The 20,190-nt window shown below is 39.8% G+C and overlaps 1 protein-coding gene and 1 long non-coding RNA gene across 3 annotated transcripts in view; one reads left to right on the top strand and one right to left on the bottom strand.

Annotated features, from left to right (window-relative positions):
• Nucleotides 1–317: 317 nt before the first annotated feature.
• On the bottom strand, nt 318–18,404 carry PLA2G15 (phospholipase A2 group XV). Its single transcript, XM_085071820.1, has 6 exons — nt 18,169–18,404; nt 10,963–11,119; nt 9,470–9,588; nt 7,923–8,021; nt 7,277–7,501; nt 318–4,508 (listed from the first exon to the last, which is right to left on the bottom strand). Exons 1-6 carry the CDS (start codon nt 18,305–18,307, stop codon nt 3,997–3,999), a joined length of 1,251 nt encoding a protein of 416 aa, XP_084927946.1. The 5' UTR covers nt 18,308–18,404; the 3' UTR covers nt 318–3,996.
• Nucleotides 18,405–18,441: 37 nt separating this feature from the next.
• LOC146432266 (uncharacterized) overlaps nt 18,442–20,190 on the top strand; it is a 39,091-nt gene continuing 37,342 nt past the window's right edge. For both annotated transcript variants that reach the window (XR_014854513.1, XR_014854514.1), the window contains exon 1: nt 18,442–18,555. This is a non-coding gene — a long non-coding RNA (uncharacterized LOC146432266). The remainder of the gene's footprint in view (nt 18,556–20,190) is intronic.

The raw sequence follows: 20,190 nt of genomic DNA on the forward strand, positions 1-20,190 counted from the left end.
GATTGAGGAACTAATTTCAAAATAATTACCTGAGCAGAATATAAGGCATCCTGAGAACTTTTTTAAAACACCAGGTGAGCAAGTAAGATGCAAGAAAAGAGAAATTGAGTAGTCTCAGTCCCACACCTCCATACATTCAAGAACAATTAACAGGGAACTCCAACTCCACATGTACCACAAGAAAGAGTATTTGGACGATTAACCAACCAAGAAGTAATTACTGTGGGAGACACCAAGCATCTTTAGGGAAGAAAAACAGCACCAAGTTTTCACTCCGTCTGAGAACAGAGACAGCACATTACTCACAACAGGAGACAGTCTGTATTAGATCAACTTTATTATATTATCAAATTTGACAATAAAATATTCAAAATCTGTTGAACACATTCATACACAAGAACATATAAAATGCCAGGTCTCAGAATATGTTCTGTACAAAATACTGGTTAGTGTAGAGCAGCAAAGTCATTGCCAAACATTCCCTGAATTTAAGAGGGCCTTGAACACACTGTGCTCCAAGAACTACCTTAATACCAAACATTCCTTCCTTTGGTCTGCAAATCCTTTGCAATTATTGCTAGTTATTGAAGCTTTCTGTTTTTATACAGAATCACATAGTGACTCTGAACCGCTTCAGAAGTACTACAACGACAGCAGAAAGCTTCTTCAGCATTTTCTATACATGTTGTCAAAAATAAGAAACACATTTGGTCCTCAAGACTAGTTTTGGTTTCTAAAAATATCCTGGAACAAAAAACTAAGTAAAAATTATGGAGACACATAATTAATGCATTAGGTATAACGAAGATACATCAGTGAATTCAAACATTTTAGCTGTGCAGCATGGCAAAGCACCTGAGTTAGCCCTCTTATAGAAGTGCCACATTCTCCTTAAAGATTTCTTTTTCAGACCTCTCTCCCCACAAGAATCTAGAAAGCTCAATGCACATGGCTCCAGCAGGTCTGTAACACTAATGCACAGTACTGTCCTTGCAGAGGATCAAGCTGCAGTGAGCAGCCATTCCTCACATAAAGAGTGCAGGGGTTCCATTTCAGCAACTGGAATAATGCATTCACTTTTCAATGAGAACTGCACCCTAACATGCAAGAAACTGCAAATGAAAGGGCTGATGATCATCTGGTAGGGAAAAAAATAAAAAATACAAACCAAACACAAACCCACACTTTTTGGACATAAAACTATGGCCTGCAGATCCACCACATCCAATCAAAGAACAATCAGGAGCACTGTGCTTGCTCTCACACAGGACTCAGGTACACACATGTCTTCAGAACAAGGCTTTATAGTGACAACATAACAAACAAAAGCCTTGAAAAACCTTCAGCTTTGTTTTACCACATTAACTAACACAAGTTTAAGGAGACAGTCTAGGGCTTGTCGACTATTGATTTGTAAATCTTAGGCTAAAAGATACAGTCAACTAATCTCAGAAACACAGTAGTAGGTTGCCAAAATTAAGAAAGAATAAAAGTTGTGCTTTTTTTCTTCTTTTGGGTCATAAAAAGTACTAAAAGAAAAGAAGAGGAAAAGAACAAGCACTTTTTAAATCATGTATTTAGGAACTTCAAAATCACAAAAACCCCTGCAGCTAAATTCTTGCTATGAGACTGAAAATGCTACTGATTAATGGGTAAGGATACAAATGAAGCTTAGAAACATTCTCCAGATCAGGTTAATTGTTTGCCTACATTGTTTTCTCCTTTTTTCAGCCCTTGATGTCTGTGTTGATATCCTGCAATACAGCCTCCAGCTCCACTCAATCCAGTGCTTACTAACAGGCATTCTCCTTCAGCAAGAAATACAGATTTTGATTAGCTGTTTTCTGTAATTTATTCAAATACCAATTTATTCAAAAATTGAGTCAGACCAAGGAAGAGCTTTATCATCTTTGAGCAGTCTTGGAACACAAGCCTGAAGCTTATCCAGCTGACAAGCCCTGAATAAAATAGATCACTTGGCTAAAGGGCAATTTTTGGTGGTGTTTTTAGGGTTTTTCCCCCTTGTTGTAGGTTTCTTTGTCTTGGGGGAACTGATTGTTTAGGTTGGTTGTGGTTTTTTGGTTGTTTTTTTTTAACAACTACACATTACAAAGGCTGTGGGCAACTCAGTAGTTACTCTGGAAAACTCTAGGCAATATTGCTGCTGAACTGTAGGGTCCTGGGCAAGCTAGGACAAGATTAGTGTTCCATTTGAAAATGAGGAAAATGTCTACACTGCCTCAACATAACAGGAAAAAATGCAGAGGGGGAAATAAAGCTACATAAGGAAGTTAAAACCTAGGGAGATGTTTAGCTCGAGATGAGGACCCTCGTTCAAGTTGTTTTGGATTAACAAGAGATTTCTGAATTAAAGCCTAAAACTACCTCCTGTTCCATTCTACAACAGCAAGAATTCAAGCTATCAGTTCAACACGTCTTATTGATATGTCCAATGGCAGCAAACATTTTAGGCATGCTACCAAAATAATTAAAACTTTACAGTTTAGACAAATTCTGTTTCTTAAGTAATGAATCCTTAATAGTTTGATGACTTTCCAAACTCTTAAAACATTTTTCTTGGAGAACCTAGCATTTTGAAAGCATTCAAAACTGTGTTTTCAGAAAACTAAGTGCAGTCTAACAGGCTGACTGGTTTTGAAGCAAGCAATAAAGGATTTTTGAGTAAAACTATTTCTCCAACAGGACTTCTGTAATCAAGGTGGTAAATATGATGGCCTTTAGGCCAGCACTGCTGTGAAGGTCAGAGTTGAAATTATTCTATTTTAACATTGAGTAAAACAACACTGTAGGAAATTAACAGAATTGCATGTTCAGCAATTCATAGAAATATTTAAGGAACCACATATCCCAACTTCTTGAAACAGCAAAAATGAAACTTGCAATCTATGGGAAATTACTTTTAGTCTTAAAACAAAAAATTTCTTTTCAGTGGAATGCAATGTTGATCTAATCCCTGCTTAGTTGGTAACTGGACCATAGTCAAAGTATTTGACTGAGAACAAGGTTTATACTCCATGCAACATTATGCTGGTTTCCATTCCCCACCCCATTCCAGAAGATCACTTTTCTTTTTCAAATATTGCCCACCATCCATTATAATTTCCACTACAGGAGGCTATTTTTCACCCAGAAATGCAATTTCACACTGTATAGATTGTGTGCCAGTATTCAATTAGCTTTGATTCATGTGCTACTCCACACTGCTACAGTTATTACTAGCACCAGCCACAGTTTAGCTTCATTCCCTCATTGATAAAGCACAGGGTGACAATTCCTCAGACTCCAGACTGTATGCACTCAGGGATTCGAGAAGTTGATGAGCAAACAAGCTCTTCTAAAATAACCCAGTAGGGTACCTAATAAAGAAGCTTCAAGTAACTCACACATCTATCTTTTTTCCCCCCAGGCTGTAATAAAAAAAGTCTGGATTACAACAATGGTCACACAGTTCCAGGCCAAACCTCTTCCCTATCTTACCTAGTAGATATGCACATTGACAAACTCATCCACTGGGTACTGTGGATCAGAATATGCAAGACCCTTTAAAAAGCTTACTGTGTTTCCCAAATTGTTAATATCATCCCTTTGGGCATCCAAAATTGCCATCCTTCCTTGCCTTCCCACTCCAAACCTGCAAAGACCACACAAAGGAACTTGGGGATTTATGACTCCATGTAGTGTGTGCAAGGGGCTGCACAATCTCCAAATAAAAGTCTGTATGACCATTGGACACAACACCAGAGGCACCAAAACGCATATTTGACAAAATTTGCAGAATGTGAAAATACCATGAAGCATCATAAACACAAATCAGAGACAAATGATCATTTAGGACACCAAGCAACTTGAACACAACCTTTTAAAAAAAGCAAAATAAATAATTCAAATATCTAAATATCAAGGGATTAAAAGGCATTTCCCCATATTTAAGGGAAGGCATCACAGGTGAGGAAAGTAACTATCAACACAAGGTTATCACAAATCAAAGAGCAGCTTTTTCACATAGGAGATAGTAGTATCATTGGACAGCATTTCAATATGCTCATTTCCTGAAAGCTCAAACATCACCACTTCCTGCTTTTGCACGTCCATCCACTTTTTACATTGCAAGGCACTCTGCAAGTTCACTGTACCATCGCCATCACTGTAGAAAATCTTGGGTTCTTTGTCAGGAAAGCTCTCATAATGGAAGGAGTCGGGGGTTTCCACGCCGGTGCCATACAGACAGTGGATGCGCACGCCCGGCGGCGTCATGCGGTACACCAGGTGCTCGGTGTCCTGCCGCATCAGCCAGCCGTCCTCAAAGTTAATGTCCCTGTAGAAGCGCCGGTAGTCCCGCAGCGTGTAGTTGGCGGTAGGGGTGCTCACAAACACCTTGTCTGGAGGCCACGTGTAGTTGTAGGGCAGCATCCAGTTCGTGGAAACTGCTGTTCTCTGCTGGTCTCTGATCTTGAGTGAACTGATGACAGGGATTCTGTTGTTGTCACCTTAGGAAAAAAGTGGAATTTCATTGTACATAAAGCAAAGCATCAGTCTTGATCAGCAGCAATCACTAGCGCTCGTGGTGATAACATGAATAATAAGTTTGCTCCCTGGCTTACAGTGACAATCTGATAAGTTTTCCCTCATTTATGATTGTCTTGTTAATTAACTTCTGTAAACTGACTTTTAATAACTTCCAAAATTTAAATATGAGTTGATGGATGACTGACAAAAATGGCCTAAACTGACATGACTAAGAAATAATTTATATGCATCTTTCTCCATATTTTAACAATTGTTCTTGCATCTTCACAAAATTAAAAGCTGCATAATAAATGGCTGATATAGTGATTACTTTAAAAAAAAAACCACACCAACAAAATCCTGAGACAGACATGAGTTTATATCCCCTGTTTGTTTTCATTATCACAGTGGCTGTCACACCTCAATTCTTTTGCCAGCTGAACTTTGAATTTTATTTTCCATTATTAGACCCAGGTTGTTACAGCATGTAGTGGGTCCAGGTCAACCATGCCATAAAAACTGAAATGTCACAACCAAAACCACTATTCCTGAAAAAGATGCTCTGGTGCTATTTCAGTTCCATGGGGTGGCACTATTGCTTCAGCAAGGAGACACATAGCACAGTAATGCCAGCTTTAGGAGGACTACATGGAGACATTGCTAGTCTGAAACAGGTAAAGAAAACTCAAAAGAGCACAGCAAGAATCACAAAGATCCAGAAAAATGGGTTTCATGATGCTGTGTGGTGCAAGCACTTCACTATGCACTCTCACCACTAAGCTACTGAATACTGCCAGGCAGTTTTCAGCAAAGAAAGCCCAAGTTCTGACCAGAACAATGAAAGGAATGTGTACAACATTTATTTCCAGTAGAATAATCAAACACAGAACCTGACTATTCCAGCCTTCTCTTACAAAACTCATACAAAGTGCTTATCAAATCCTTTACGTTTTTCTTAAGTGAAGAAGTACTGGAGGGCCAACAGCACATTTAAGTCAGTACACACAACACTCACTCACAAAACATTAGGTCTTAGGAAGATACTGACAACATTTCAACCTTTCAACATTTCAAAAACAGAAACAAAGCACCACTGTGAGCTTTGTGTCTTTGCTCACTGTAGCAGGATCCAGCAAAGCATGTGTGTAAGTAGCTGAAAGTATCACAGAACTCTTCCACCCATGGACTGTTTCCCACTTTGAAAACACAACGTGGATTTGACATGAGGCTCCTAGGCATTACATATTATAAACAGGAATGGGAGCAGAAAGAATGTATTAATAGACTGCCTTGTCTTTCCTGCAGAAATGCAGTATTTTTCTTTAAAGCAACAATTCTGCTGTATACTAACCCTGATGATTTTAGAAACTCTTAAATAAACGAATGCAATCAAAGTGCCGATGGAGGTGCTTTACTACAGCTACCTGAGACAGAAACAGCCTAAAACTGTATACTCCGATATAATGTTTGCTCTTTTAACTTTCCTACATTATTCTTAAATTTCTGCTCAAAAACATGAAGTTTAGTACAACAGATACACAGATTAAAATATGACTGACTACATATCAGTAGAAATTTAATTATTCATTATGCATTCATAGAACTAGTCACTTTGCTTGAGATGCACTATAAAGGGTAGACAAGGTATGAAGCACAAAAGTTTAATCTGACAGAAATATAGGATAGTGGAATTTTATGAAAGTGATATTGACATTGTTCACTTCTTGCCATTTCTGTAGCATGCAAATATGTCAGACAAAGCCTGTGAGAAAAGGGAAATCAATTTTTACAGTGCCATTTCAACAGCTTTAACACTGTGTAGATTGAATGTTTGTATTGAGTCAAGTTTTCTAATTAGTAATGGAGTAGTGCACTACTATTCAGAATCAAATGCCTTTGCTAAGCAAAGTATTCTTTGCTCTGTCCATGCATGGCTAGCTCTTGCTGTGTGTTTTGCATTTTGATGAAGTCCAATTTTTTATGTCAGCTTTGATTAGGAAGAAGATAGTAGATATCGAAAGCTAGCAAGTCAGAAAAACAAGCCACAAAACCAAGCCAGAAACATCATGCACTAAGTGCCAAAGCACACGATGTAATTACGGTATCACGTGATGGGGTAAGTGAACATTTTCCATCAGTCATTTTCAGTTACTTAGTGAAGTACTTTATGCTGCTCTATTCAATTTTTTTTGGTTTGTAGTCTCTAGCATATTCAGTATGCTACACCCAAGATGTCAAAGATTCGCTTTCCTAACCTGCAGAGTTGTAACTTTCACCTGACATTTACACTGTGCACACTGGTGCCCCACCATGTCTACAAACTTCCTTTAAAGCTAACCTCAAGCAGTTGTGTGATCTTTAATCAAAGGAAACTGCTGAATGCTCTGCAGTCCTTGGTGGCTTTGCAAAACTGAACAGAGAGCAATCAGACTGGTGGCAGAAAGGACAGAAATAGAAGGCATCAGGCCAAACAGTAGATGACACAACAATCTGCTGAGAAGAGGTCAGGAGAGGTCAAGAAGGGGAAAGCTCCTGGTTACAGGATGTGAAAAAACTCAGTCCACCCCCACAATGATGAAAAATAACAGTTGGGTTGCAAGGCTTGAAACATCAAGTTGTCATCACTTACAAAAAATATTTTTATCTTCATGGTACCTTAAAGTTTCATCCTGCAGTCTCTTACAGTCAAGAGTCTCCTTGGTATTGTGCACTACACCCAAAATACAGCACAAACCCTCAAATTACCTACCTGAAGCCAGCACACGGAGAGTTTTAGCCACTCCTCCCCAGGGAGCACCTAATGACACATAATCCTTGATGTACTTGTCTTTCCAATCCTGGGTCTGTCGGTTCAGGAAGTACAGGGTGTACATATTACCCATACTGTGGGCAATTAGGACAACAGGACTTCCATATTGCTCATACAGTAACTCTATCATCTTGCGAAGTGCCACAAAATAGTCTTCATTCTCATCTAAAACATACATAATACACAGTTATAATTATTAATTGTGAATGCTAAGCTTTAAAAAAAATAAGCTTTCAAATAATTGTGTTGAACTGCCTGGGGAATTAATAATTCAGAGCTTAGAAATTCCAATTTAAATGGGAGGGGTGAGGGTTTTGTATGTGCGTGCTTTGATAAAATAGGGTTTTTCTGTTTTGTTCTGTTTTTAAGCAAGTTTTAAGTATCAAGTTGTTTAAAGAAGAAAAAAAAAAAAAAAAAAGACACCACAAAACTGAGCTTGCATCTGCATCCTGGAGTACCCAAGCCCCATGACCTAGTTAAAAGTAAGCTTTTAGGTATAATTGTACAGGACGAGAGAAGAGACTCAGTACGTTATTTGCTGGCTAGGAGAGTCAAAATTTTGTTTAAGTAACAGTATATTACTTACTTGGTGCCTTTCTCCAGTCATAAGGTGCTCCTCTTACATCTTCGTCACGTTTGTAGCCCCAATCCACTAAGCTCTGCACCAACATATAAAAGTAACTTCCTGTAAACATCAGATAAGAGAGAAACAGCACAGTAACAAGATTAGTGTTAGAAACAGCTGTCAGACACTGCTGCAAAACAAATTTCCAGAGGCATTATCTCTGACACCATATATACAGACATTAAACCTGCAGTTTTACTTTAACAATCTAGAAAGCTGCATGCATACTAAATAAAATGAGTTATGCTCACTATCCCCCAAAATTGAGAGAATATCACTATTAAAACTTCTTACTAGTTGGCTGATTTCTCAAACATTTTGGCAGCCAAGTGTAGTATACACAAAGTGGATAAATTTTATGCAGCAGAGGAAAGTTTACTCTTGCTGCAACATAATAATTTCTGAGGTGTTTTCGTTAGAGTCACAGCTTTTGCTGATTGCAAATTAACTTCAGGTAGGGTATAAAGGTTGGCCTGGACCTCACCAACATTTATTCTTGGAAACAAATGTTTATCATGTATCTCAGGGCAGCACTCTGGAAACTACCTCAAAACTATTTTTCCATCTATAGGATAGTGGACTAAGACTTAAAGTCTTAGTCTTAACTGAACATAAAGCTTTAACAGCAAAGAAAGAACACAGCTGCAGACTGTATATTGAAAGATGTTACACACTACGAGGTTTGACACATAGGATTTAAGTATTACCACGACTAAATGCATCCAGTGACAGTGTCACAACAGTCTCCTGAACATCAGAGTCCTATTTAAGTTTTAAGCAGAACATCACTCAGTCTTGAATGTTTATCACAGTCCCTCAAGTGGAGAATTTAATCACAGCCCTGTTCTAATTTTAAGAGTGATCTAGTGCAGATCATTAAGCACATCACTGCCCTTAAAGAACAGATCCATGTTATGCAGCTTGTGAAGCTCAGTGCATTACTGACTATTCAACTCCTCCAGTCTGCAGTCACCGCTAACAACGACTCGCAAAAGCTTATCAAACTTAGTGTTTTTGGAAACATGACTTCTAGAAAAACACCAAAAAAAAAAAAAAAACCCAAACCCTGCAAACACCAGCAAAATACAAGGAGCTACAGATAGTGGTACTGTATCTCCCAACCCCATTAACCCATTCCTAAGGGCAAAGAACATCCTATTCAGAACCAAGCTGAAGTGCTTTTATTTCAGTTTTGCTTGTGAAGCTTCAGTCACAGAATTTTCTACTCAACCCACCTCATTTTCAGAAAGTGTCTGTCCTCAATATGCCTACTCAAATTTCATCCAGCAAGCTTAAATTTGGTACAACACTAAATAACATGGAATCTTCTTGTCTCAGTCTATCAGGCCATGCAACAAACAAAACAATACAATGCAATGAAAACTCTTAAAAGCAAAGTGAACTCATGGAAGTATAATTTGAAATCACATTTCAGTAGCTTGTTGCATAAACACAAACTAGAAAAACCCTCCAAGTTACAAAGCACTTCAGACACAGCTTGTACATACCAACACTCCTTTTACTTGGGTCAAGAAATTCCAAGGAAAATGTCTGCCCAAATCCTGGGACTCTGATATCCACTCCATCTGGTGGTTCTGTAACCTTACTTGTTCTATTATATACCAGCCTGGGGAGGAGGGGAAGACAAACAAAGAAAAAAACCATGAAACATGTTATATTGCCACATGACAACCCTCATCTACATTGGGTCTTATGTTCTGAGTGCAGTACAAGAACTTTTAAGTGCTGTTACTCAGAAGGAGGAAAAACCCCAACTCAAGCAGACACGATCAGAGTACTCTCATGGCTAAGAGGTTATACAATGCAAACAATTACTTCAATGCTTTATGTGCAGAATCTAAGATTTTCATCTCTATAAAACGGAGTATATGGAACTGTGGCTGAACTTCATCTTTAAAACAAAAGCCACTTCATATAGTTCTGTACCATTTGACTTTGCATCAAGCCACATAATGGAGAAAACTTTTAAAGAGCATAAGAATGTTGCAGTAGGATATAAAATACCTATAAAATCAGACATCAAAAATACTACGTTATCTAAAAATAATTAATTTCTGTTTAACTAGAAACACCCATACCAGCATAAGGGAATACTTTTTCTTGATTAATAATGATTGGCAGCTAAGGAAACATGTTGAGGTATTGAGTGCTTTGTAAAAACTTTTCAAATCAACTTAGGATGTGAAGCACCTGGAGCATTGACTCGGATGTTTATTTCTTTAAATCATCACTATTATTACAGTTGAGGGTTGGTTTGTTTTTAATATCATATCAGTACAATTGCCATTTATGAATGCATGTTTTTAGCCCTAGATGGAGTCTAAGAGTCTAAACTGATGCACATATCTTCTCTCAATAAAAATCTCTAATCCATAAGGCATAGAGCAAGACAAAGCAGACAGCTTTACAACAGCTCAGTACATCCATAAAAGAGCAACATGCCAATACAATAGTTTTAAATGCACCAGCTAATTATTTCTTGTTTTCATAGAGATATTTGTATTATTTTTACAGGAACATTAATAAAGCAGATTGAATTATGAAATAGCGTGAAAGCTTTAAATCAGGCAATTTTTAAAATCAAAATATTTCAGGTGGAACTTCCTGTGCATCAGTTTCTGCCCATTTCCTCTTGTCCTATAGCTTGGCATCACTAAAAGCCTGGCTCCATATGGAGCAGAAAACATCCTTCTTCAGATAAGGCCATAGAGGTGTCTAAAAAGTGCTCAAACCTACATTGAGTAACTGGTAGAAGAGAAAGTAGAAGAAATTAAAAGAGTCTCTGCTGCTCATTAGCAATAACAGCAACCTCAGATGGAACAGAGCCACATCTTCAGACCCATCCTGTCAGTCTACCCAGCAGAATTCCAAGTCATTTCTCACACTGGTCTTGAACCAGAAAAGGAATTTCAAGGCAGCCATTCTGCATGTCAGCCTAAGCAAAGGATGTAACTGCAAAGAGCAATGTTTCTGATCTTACCTGATATTATCAATCCAGCAGTCAATGATGACAGGCAGAAGCAATTCTAGATTCAGCCATAGTGTAAAATAACTGTCTGTCTTCTTAGAGCAGAGATAGTGCACCACTGATGGCTTATCCAACTTTGCTTCCAGCTGATTACCTAAGTCTCCTGGAACTGAAAAACATAAAAAGGAGAGAGAGAGATATAAAAAGGAGAGTTAATTAAAGCATATAACATTTTATATTGTAGTATACTCATCTCAATACTGTAGCCAATATATGCATTATCACTGCATCCAGAGACACCACTAGGTTTTGTAACTGGATTAAAAAATTCTACATAACAAGGTACTACACGTACATTTTCCATTGAAAATATTTATATATTTTCAAAAACCATTATCTGAGAAACATCATGTAGAATTATTCTGGATCAACATGTTATAACTTCAAAGAACAGACTGTATAGCAACACACATAGTAATACTTGGAGGAAAGGGTCTTGGGTATTTGCACCTTCTTAAGGTATATGCTAAATCCCAGTATTCCTTTAACTAAGGAATTTTTTAAACCCTAGATGGAACCAGGAATATTTTTCCAAACTAGAATTAAGCTTAACCAAACACTTTTATAATCTTCAGCAGCAAGTTTTCACAGAAGCTTCTACATTCTGTTATGCTTAGTCATTTTTTCCTCAAGAACCAGAAAGGCAAAAAACATTTCAGTAACTGAAAAGCTTTTCAGTATTAGAAAAATTTAGAAGTTAGGCACTTCCTAAGGGTTCCCTCCATTCCTTTCAGCTCCACAAAGCCCCCTTTTTAGGGTGTGTTGTATCCTATTTACTTAATGTTTAGTTTTGAAGTTTATTAATGCAGGTCCACCCATATATTTGTTCTCCACCTTCCCCAGAAACTATTTAATTGAAAGAGTTCAAGTTCTATAATACACTGATACTTAGCAATAAGGAAAGAGAGAAAATCTTTCAGTGGAATGCCTAATTTAAGTGAAAAACCAGAAACACTTATTGCAGAACTGAAAAAGTCCAGAACTTCAGCCAACCACACTCTTACAACCTCCAACCACTGAAGGTTATATCCTACCACAAGATATACCTCAGGATTTCTTTATTAACTACCTTTACTTTCTCATTAGGTTTTTAGTGGCTTTATTTTTGTAGCCTTAAGTGAAACGTTAAAAGGCCCAGTAGCTGACCATGGTTTATTTTAGGTCATATTTCAAGGACTCTGATATACTGGAAAGCATAGTAAGGGAGATTACAGTGTTGCATCACACCCTAGAAAGAGTTTACTGAAGTTCAGTCTTGTAACCTCACAAAATCTTACTTAGTTATTGCTTAGAAATCTAAGGCAACAACTTGTTCCAGTCTCTTGCCTCTGCCATATCAGTGCTTTTAATTGGAAAAGGAACAGAACGTAATTCTATTTATATCAATCTTTAATGACCAGCCAGTTTCACCAGCAGACCCGCCAAGGACAGAACAGGTTGATTTTGTCTTCAGTTTCAGTGCAAAACAAAGAAGAGTGACATTTTGTTCTACCTTGGAATCTCACTTCCTTGGGTAAAAATAAAGTTCTTCCAGCAAAGATACTTTTCAAAGACTTAGACAAACATCTGGAGTATTAGAGTTTGGAGAACTTGCTGAGTTTCCAAACTGCATTGAATCATAAGCACTCCTGCTCAGAGTAGGAAAACTCATGACTGTAGAAGTTTAAGATTATAATCAAGATACATTTATCAACAAAAGTGCTGAAAGCGGGAAACTGTTTAAAGTCTCACTTGGATTTAATGGAATGATCTCAGATTAACTGCAAGTTTCATTTAGTTAAGATATTTTATCTTCAAGCTGTGCTCTTGTGCCCAATTCAGATGAGAAACAGGACAGACTGATTTTTACTAAAGGGATGATAAGGAACAAGATAAAAAATTGCAATTTTTTCAATTCTAAACAAAAGATAAGGAACAAGTTCCACCTGTGCCAAGACACACACTGTAGTTAAAAAATAATTCTCATATACAAGTATGATGCCTGTTTGTTCGGAAAGCAGGGATTAACACAAATGGTTTTGTCATGTTTACATTTCCATATTAAGAGTGAAACTGCTAATCAGTATCATTCACAACTTGGAGGTTTTTCATTTTCTAAAGTATAATCTGCAAACTGAAGATGGCTCATGATGAGCCTATAGGGAACAAAATACAAATTTCGGTTTTGAGATTATGGAAAAAACCATGCAAGATTTCAGTCCTCAACCCACCCAGTTTAACAATGTTAATGATTTACATTTTGGCTGGAGAACTACCTAGTGTTTTTTTATAAGTAACAGGTTAAAAAAATATCACACTGAAGATAAATTCTGTAGGTTAAAGACACACCTTTCCAAATTTTCTACGGTGGAATTTGAAAGCAGTAGTAAAACATCTTTCCCTTTGCTTTCTGGCCATACATAGAAAGCACCTGTGGGCACAGTATGCAATTTTTCTCCTCATCCTCTCATCTACCAATATCTGTAGTTTCTAAGCCTTTTTGCTGGAAATATTAAAGAGTTGTTACTTTTCAATGCCTGCAGACTGACCCCAAAATAACTTGCTTAGGAAGTTCTGCATGTATTTTGCAGCACTAGTTAAGACAGGATGTCCAAGAAGAGATCTTCAGCAATACCCTGCTTCCCGAATTTGCAGCTGTATAATTCCTCTACTGATTTCAGAACTGCAACATTTGGAAAGCTGAGATTTCTTATTCAGCAGAAAAAAGTATTTCCACAAGACTTCATGTTCTATCAGTTCTAGCACATCCTCATTTTTCATAAAGATTCTAACCCCAAAAGAACTCACTCTAATACATTGATGAGCCCAATTCACTTCCAATATTTATAGTATCCTTGGCTAATTTTTTTGTTTCATCTGCCTGATAAAACTAGTAGAGCTCCCTCTGGGATGTTTTTGTATGATTAAACTTTATAGAAATGCACATTTAGAAATATCATTAGAGTTTAAGAGAGGTAACAGAGTGTGAATTGCAGCAATTAGCTTTAGGATACATTCATACTCCTGCGTATCACTGTCCTTAAGTCTTAATGACTGATTCAGAGTTCCCACTAAGAGACAATAAGCAAATTGCACCCTGGAAGTGACTTGCCTTAAGACTGCTCAGATAACAAAGAAAAAAGATCATTCAACAAACGTCCAAATATGAGGATCCTAAAGAAAAAAAAGTACCTATTTAATAACAGGCTGGAGAGCCAGGATATGTTTTATGTGGGAAAACAGGAAAAAAAGAGGGCCAGCAGTTGGTACTTTTTTGCTACTTTTATCTGAAATTCAAATGCCCTTGGGCATTTATCAACGATCGTAACTTTTTAACCAGTATTATTTCCTCAAATAACTGTTGCCTGTTGGTTCTATAAATTACTCTTCCTTCAAAATGAAACACTTTCCTGGAAAATTAATTTTAAACTCTGACCACGGTTCTCTAAGAAGAATGCTTGAAGTAGCTCATAGGCTCCATAGACTGCCACAGAAAAGGCCTGTGTTTAAAATTAGGAACAAGAAAGCAAACAACGTCTCACATGATACTTCCAGATACCTTGGATCACATGAGGCATAAACATTTAAATCACTCCTGACATCTAGCCAGCTGACCATACAAACACACACAGCTCAATTAGCAGTCAGCAGGAATTCACAGGCAAAGCTCTTTTGCATGTAAATCAATTATTAACAAACTTCATTTAGGTGTCTTTCTAGAAAACTTTAGCCAAGTACCTAACAAATTGTTTGCAGAAGGTATCAGAACATTGATATAGTAATTGTGTTGAGTCAGCTCTAAAAGGTAAAGAGTTCAATGCATCTGACACTGATCTTATAAGGATGGGTTATCAGCTCCAAAAATTTCTAAGACATAAGATGGTATGAAGTGATTATCAATGGACTATATGAGAAAACAAAGCAGGAAGAACAACCACAGTATAAACTACTTGCCACAAGCATTAAAGACAAGCCTGTTGAACATTGCTAAACTGATAAGAGAAGCGTGAAAAATTAAAATGCTTCTAAATATGAAGCAGATGTACAGAAGTAATTGCACAGAATATATGTAACATACATTTTTAGTAGATAGTGTCAGTAGAACAGAAGCATTCAGTGGGAGATTTTTCTGTATGATTATATTGTCCTGGCTAAATAGAAAACATTTTAGAAAAGGCATAAAAGCAAGGCAGCATCATCGTTTTCCCCCAAAACACTTGGGGAAGTAATCTGAGACAATCACCTTAGATTTAAATGAGCTTTGTGCCAGGTACCAGGCCTTCAAGCAAGCTTTGCAAGCAAGGTTTTAACTTTTACCTGTTTCTTCTTCTCCAGTCTGACTATTATATGAATACACTTCAATGCTTTTTTATTTAAATCTGAGAGAAAACTGAAATATTGCACTGCAGTATTTTGTTGTCATTTACTACCCATGACAATTTGGTCCTGGGTCTTGCTCCCTTGGTATGAACAAAAATGAGCTCCAGGCATAGCAGCTCCTGCTACTAAGGCACCTTGAGGATGCAAAGACTTGGTTAAAAAATCTAATCCAAACGGTGAGGTGCCACTCTCCACATTCTTTGTGCTAGCTCCTCCATTAAAGTAATTCAGCTACAAAATCAATCACTACTTCCTCACCGGGTTATTTTCTCATGCTTTAGCAAGACAAAGGACTCCACGAAGTGGGCAACAAACAGGTACAAGGACAGCTGGGTGAGCACTAGTGAGCTGTGGGAGTGGCACAGCTGCTCCACAGAACCACCTTTCACCTGAGCCTGTTGTGGGCTCTCCAAATCTGAGAGCTGCTGTCATCACAACTACGGCCGAGAGTTACAAGGTTGTAGTCATGCAGCTCAGCTGTTTCCAGATGTGAGATTCCTCGAAGCAGTAGTTTTGTCAGTACCTAGGCAGCAGAACCAAAGTTACCCATATATGAGCAACACTCCATATTTTGCAAGATTTTGCTCCACTTCCCCCTCCGTTACTTGGGTAAGCACAGAGTGCAACTGCAAACTGGGGTCATTACACAAAAGGCTTGAGAGTAAGCTACACTGGGTCTTGTGACTGACCCTGGTCTAAAACATTTCTGAAGTGATCATTATGTTGACAACATTCCTTTAAACAGCATTTCTTCTTTCTTTATTCCTTTAGATCAGATGGCCAACTCACCACACAGAGTGTAAGACCAAACTTAATTCCCCTTTCTACTGAAGTGTGTTAACTTCCAAACAGATCAAGAGTGCTTTGATCATGAGACCCTGTTTATGCTAAGATAAAAATGTATTTCAAAGCTGAACTTATATGAGGAATTAGAAGTCTAGATGCTAGTCTTATAAATCAGGAGAATCAGCTCTGCATTCCCCCCTGGTATGAGCTCCAAATTCATCTCAGGCTTGTACAGGCCTGTATAATGCAGTCTTGCACCTCCTTTGCATTTGGGTATCCAGGTGATGTGGGTTTTTCTCCCTTCCCCCAAACACCTGTGTTAAGCCAGCACTTAGAATGCTTCCCTAAATGATTCTCCTAAGCCCTTCCACCATCCTCATCACAGTAATTCCTAAAATCTTATCTTAACATGTCATGTACGCAAGAAGGGTGAGGACTGGACAGCAAAAAGTCCAGCAAATTTTAAAATGCAGACTGACTAGAACAGTAAGAGATGCAAGTTCTGTAGTGTTTGATGAAAATTTACTGTAACAGCAAGAGAGTCTGTTGTAAACCACTCTGGATGAATGTGTGCTCAGCCACACAGTATTTACTGGAACATCTCTTAAGAAAATGTAGGTCAGCCACAGTTCTCAAAACCATCCTTAGGGAACATATATACTTACAGTAGATCCAGCAGGAGTAAATCCACACTTCCGCAACCAGTAACCCTTTCTCCCAATTGCTTTTAAATCTTTGATTCCTTCCCAGATAGAGTTCAATATTGGACCAGCAACTAAAACATCTTTGTCAACAGGAAGCTTGCACTGCAGCAAGTGCCAAGGCCAATTGTTAAATCACAGCACTACAGAGTGGAAAGATGGCATAAAAGATTGTTCCTAGCCTCCCCAGATAGAATTCAAATAACTTCTGTTCCTGTTTCAACTCCTGCCTCTTAGGACATCCCTTTGCAGGTTCTACTTCCAAATCCACAGCCTGTCAGTCAGTTCTGTAACCTTTTAAGACCTGCAGATTTGTACACACTGTTCCTGAGATAACACTTTTAAAGATGTGTTAGAGTTTGCCCTTCTAAGTCAGAAGTTTGTAACAGTAGTAACAAAGTCACTATCAGAGTCTAAATTATTATCAAGCAATGGAGCTTGAAATGAACAACATGCCACTGATTATCCTTTTCCCACCATTTTTCCCATCTTCTTAGTTTTTCTTCCCTTGTGACCATCAAGGTTAATCAATAATAAGAACATGCAGCATGTTGAATGTATTCACAGGACTGCCTACTGACATTACTGTCACCAGATGCACTTGCTGTCTAGGGATGCTGAAGAATTACAGTTTCAGTAGACAAGTTATTAAAATACTTAAAATTTATTTATGTCTTCTTATAAATGGATACAAAAAACAACTAGAAAATATTACTCATTAACTACTATATGAATATTGTCTGCATATTCACTACAAACTATTTTGTGTTAACAGGTGAAACCACGGGCCAGTAACAAATACTCATTTTTCATCTTATATGATGAAATAAGCCTATTCTTTTTGAGTTTTGTAGCTCGACAGCTGGAACACCCAATCACACCTCTTTCCACATCTGACTCCAACCTCTTTCACGAAGGGCTCATGCAGAGGAAAGACTTAAGCAGCGATGCTCTGGCGTTAGTTAATGAGCTCGAAGTATATTAAAGCGAGCCTGCTGTCTCCCCGCCCGCTGCCAGGCCAAGGCAGCCAATGCTCCGGGCACGCCGCGTCCCGAGCGCTGCCCCGGCCTGGACCTTGCGCCGCGGCCCGGGCCGAGCTGCCAGCGCCGGGACAGCCGCGGAGCTCTGCACCCCGCTGCCCGCAGCCCCGCGGAGCTTGGGCACTGCCGGGGTGCGCTCCCCGCGGCCGTGCCGAGCCCGCAGCGCCCCGAGCCCCCGCGCCGTCCCGCCAGGGGTGGGTAACGGGGCCAGCGGGCTCGGCTCCGCTCAGCCCGGCCCCGCAGCGCCCGCCCCGCCGTCCCCCGGCTCTTACCCAGCACCACGGGCGGGCCGGCGGGCCGGCGGCGCGGTGCGCTCCCGCCGCCGGGGCACAGCAGCAGCAACAGCAGGAGGCTGAGGAGGGAGCTCCGTGCGGAGCACGGGAGGAGCCTAGCGCCGGCCGGCAGGAACATCGCCCCAGCGCATAACCCCGGGGCCGGGAGCCGCCACCGCTACGCCGGGGCTGCCGCGGCCCGGCCGGAGTGCGGCCCCGCCGCCCGGCACGGCCAGAAAAGGGCCGCCCGCCCCGCCGGGCCCGCCCCCGAGCGCGTCACCGCCGAGCGCGGAGGGCCCGGGCGGCTGCCCTCAGCCCCGGCTGTGGCAGACCCGCGGACAGCCCTGTGCGTGTGCCTGTGGCAGCCCCGGCCGCTGCCCCGGACAGGTACGGAGGGCAGCCCGAGCCCCGGGCCGGCAGAACGCTCTGAGCAGAGAGACGTGCTGAGGGAGGAGCGCGTTTGTCTCGCATTGCTACGTCTGCGGTTGTGTGGCCGTGATAATTCCTAACAGCGAAGTCATGGGCGTTTGCTGCAAATATGTCTAAAAATAAGTAGCGCATAAGGGGCGTGGTCAGAATGGTTCAAGGGAAAGCAAAGGTGTTTGGAAGAGCTGGGAATTGTAATATTACACGGTCAAAGCACTGGGCATCTGATAGAGAAGCTCATGGGCATACCTGCACTTCGGGCAGCACCTGACTAACGTGAGGGCTGATTGGTGCAGAGGATCCCTGAGATCAGGCGTTTGGCAATACTGAGAGGAAAAAAAAATCATTAGACCTTTATACATGTAACAACAGCAGGCAGACCTGTAATTAGAGTAATTTGGAACCAGAAGGGTTATAAGCCTTTGTGCTTCAGCAATGCCAGTTAGTAGGGGCTACGTGCTGTGTTCGGTGTGCCGGTCGTTTGGTGGGTGTCTGTCTGTGGAGAGGAACGAGGAAGGATAGCCACACAAGCAGAAACTAAAAAGAGAAATAAAAGGTACTTGCAACCAGTTTAATCTCAGCTCATGATCAGTAATGATTTTGCTGATGGGCAGGACAAGGGTTCCTTGATTCACTCATATATCTACTCCTGTTGTGGAAATACACTTTGTGAGACAGATGTTATCAATTCGTGCTCAGGATGAAGCTATTTCTGATAAGGTTACTTTGCAACAAGGGCATTACAGTGTCTGCTTCACAGATTCCTACATCCCCCAGTGGATCTACCAATTTTCAGGTATATTCCTACCTTCAATGGTTAATACACTAGCATGAGCAAGTGAAGATGTGAGTGAAAGACAAGTAGAAGTAGAAAACTACTCAGTGACTTGGTAGCTCTACCAACTAAGGTATGAAATTGAAACTTCTTGCCTCACTGAATTCAGTATTTAACAACTTCTGTAATTCATGAAGAGCGACATGTTAGAGATTTGTGTGTGAAGGCAGAATCTGGTAAATCAGATATGCAGCCTACTATAAGGAGTTTAGAAGAAACGTTGTCTTGGCATTGACATGGAAGGAGAAGGATACAACTTCCTCCTTAAAAAGAGGAAGAAAAATCATTCAAGGAAGGTAAGGCTAAATCTAAATCTGGACTTGCCTTTTTCTAGGCAGCAGCCACACCTTGCATGTTTACATCCAATAAAATCAAAGGCAGGTGCTTAGTCACCGTGCAAGTGTTGACATGAAATGACCTCCTACTAAAACAAACTACAGGGTGTGCAAGTATGACTGACTAAAACTGATTGCAACAGTGAACCCGGTGTACGAATTAAAAGCTACAAAATGCAGCAAAATACTTTATGGGAGAGTAAAACAGTATTTAAAAGAATGACTGTCTGAAATCAGTTTTCTCTCATACTCAAAAGCCCCAAAACGCACATGTCCAAATAGCCTGGCTGGGATCACTTGTGCTATGACGCAAGGTTCAAGGAATGACACCTGTCAAGTCCTCTACATCTTGTGGGTTCCCTTGGGTGGCATCAAAGCATCATTTTGGGACAGATTTTTCTACAGCCTTTGCTGTAAGCCTCTCAG

This window comes from Lichenostomus cassidix, chromosome 11, assembly GCF_008360975.1.
Source record: "Lichenostomus cassidix isolate B80296 chromosome 11, HeHo_3.0, whole genome shotgun sequence".
Taxonomy (NCBI): Eukaryota; Metazoa; Chordata; class Aves; order Passeriformes; family Meliphagidae; genus Lichenostomus; species Lichenostomus cassidix.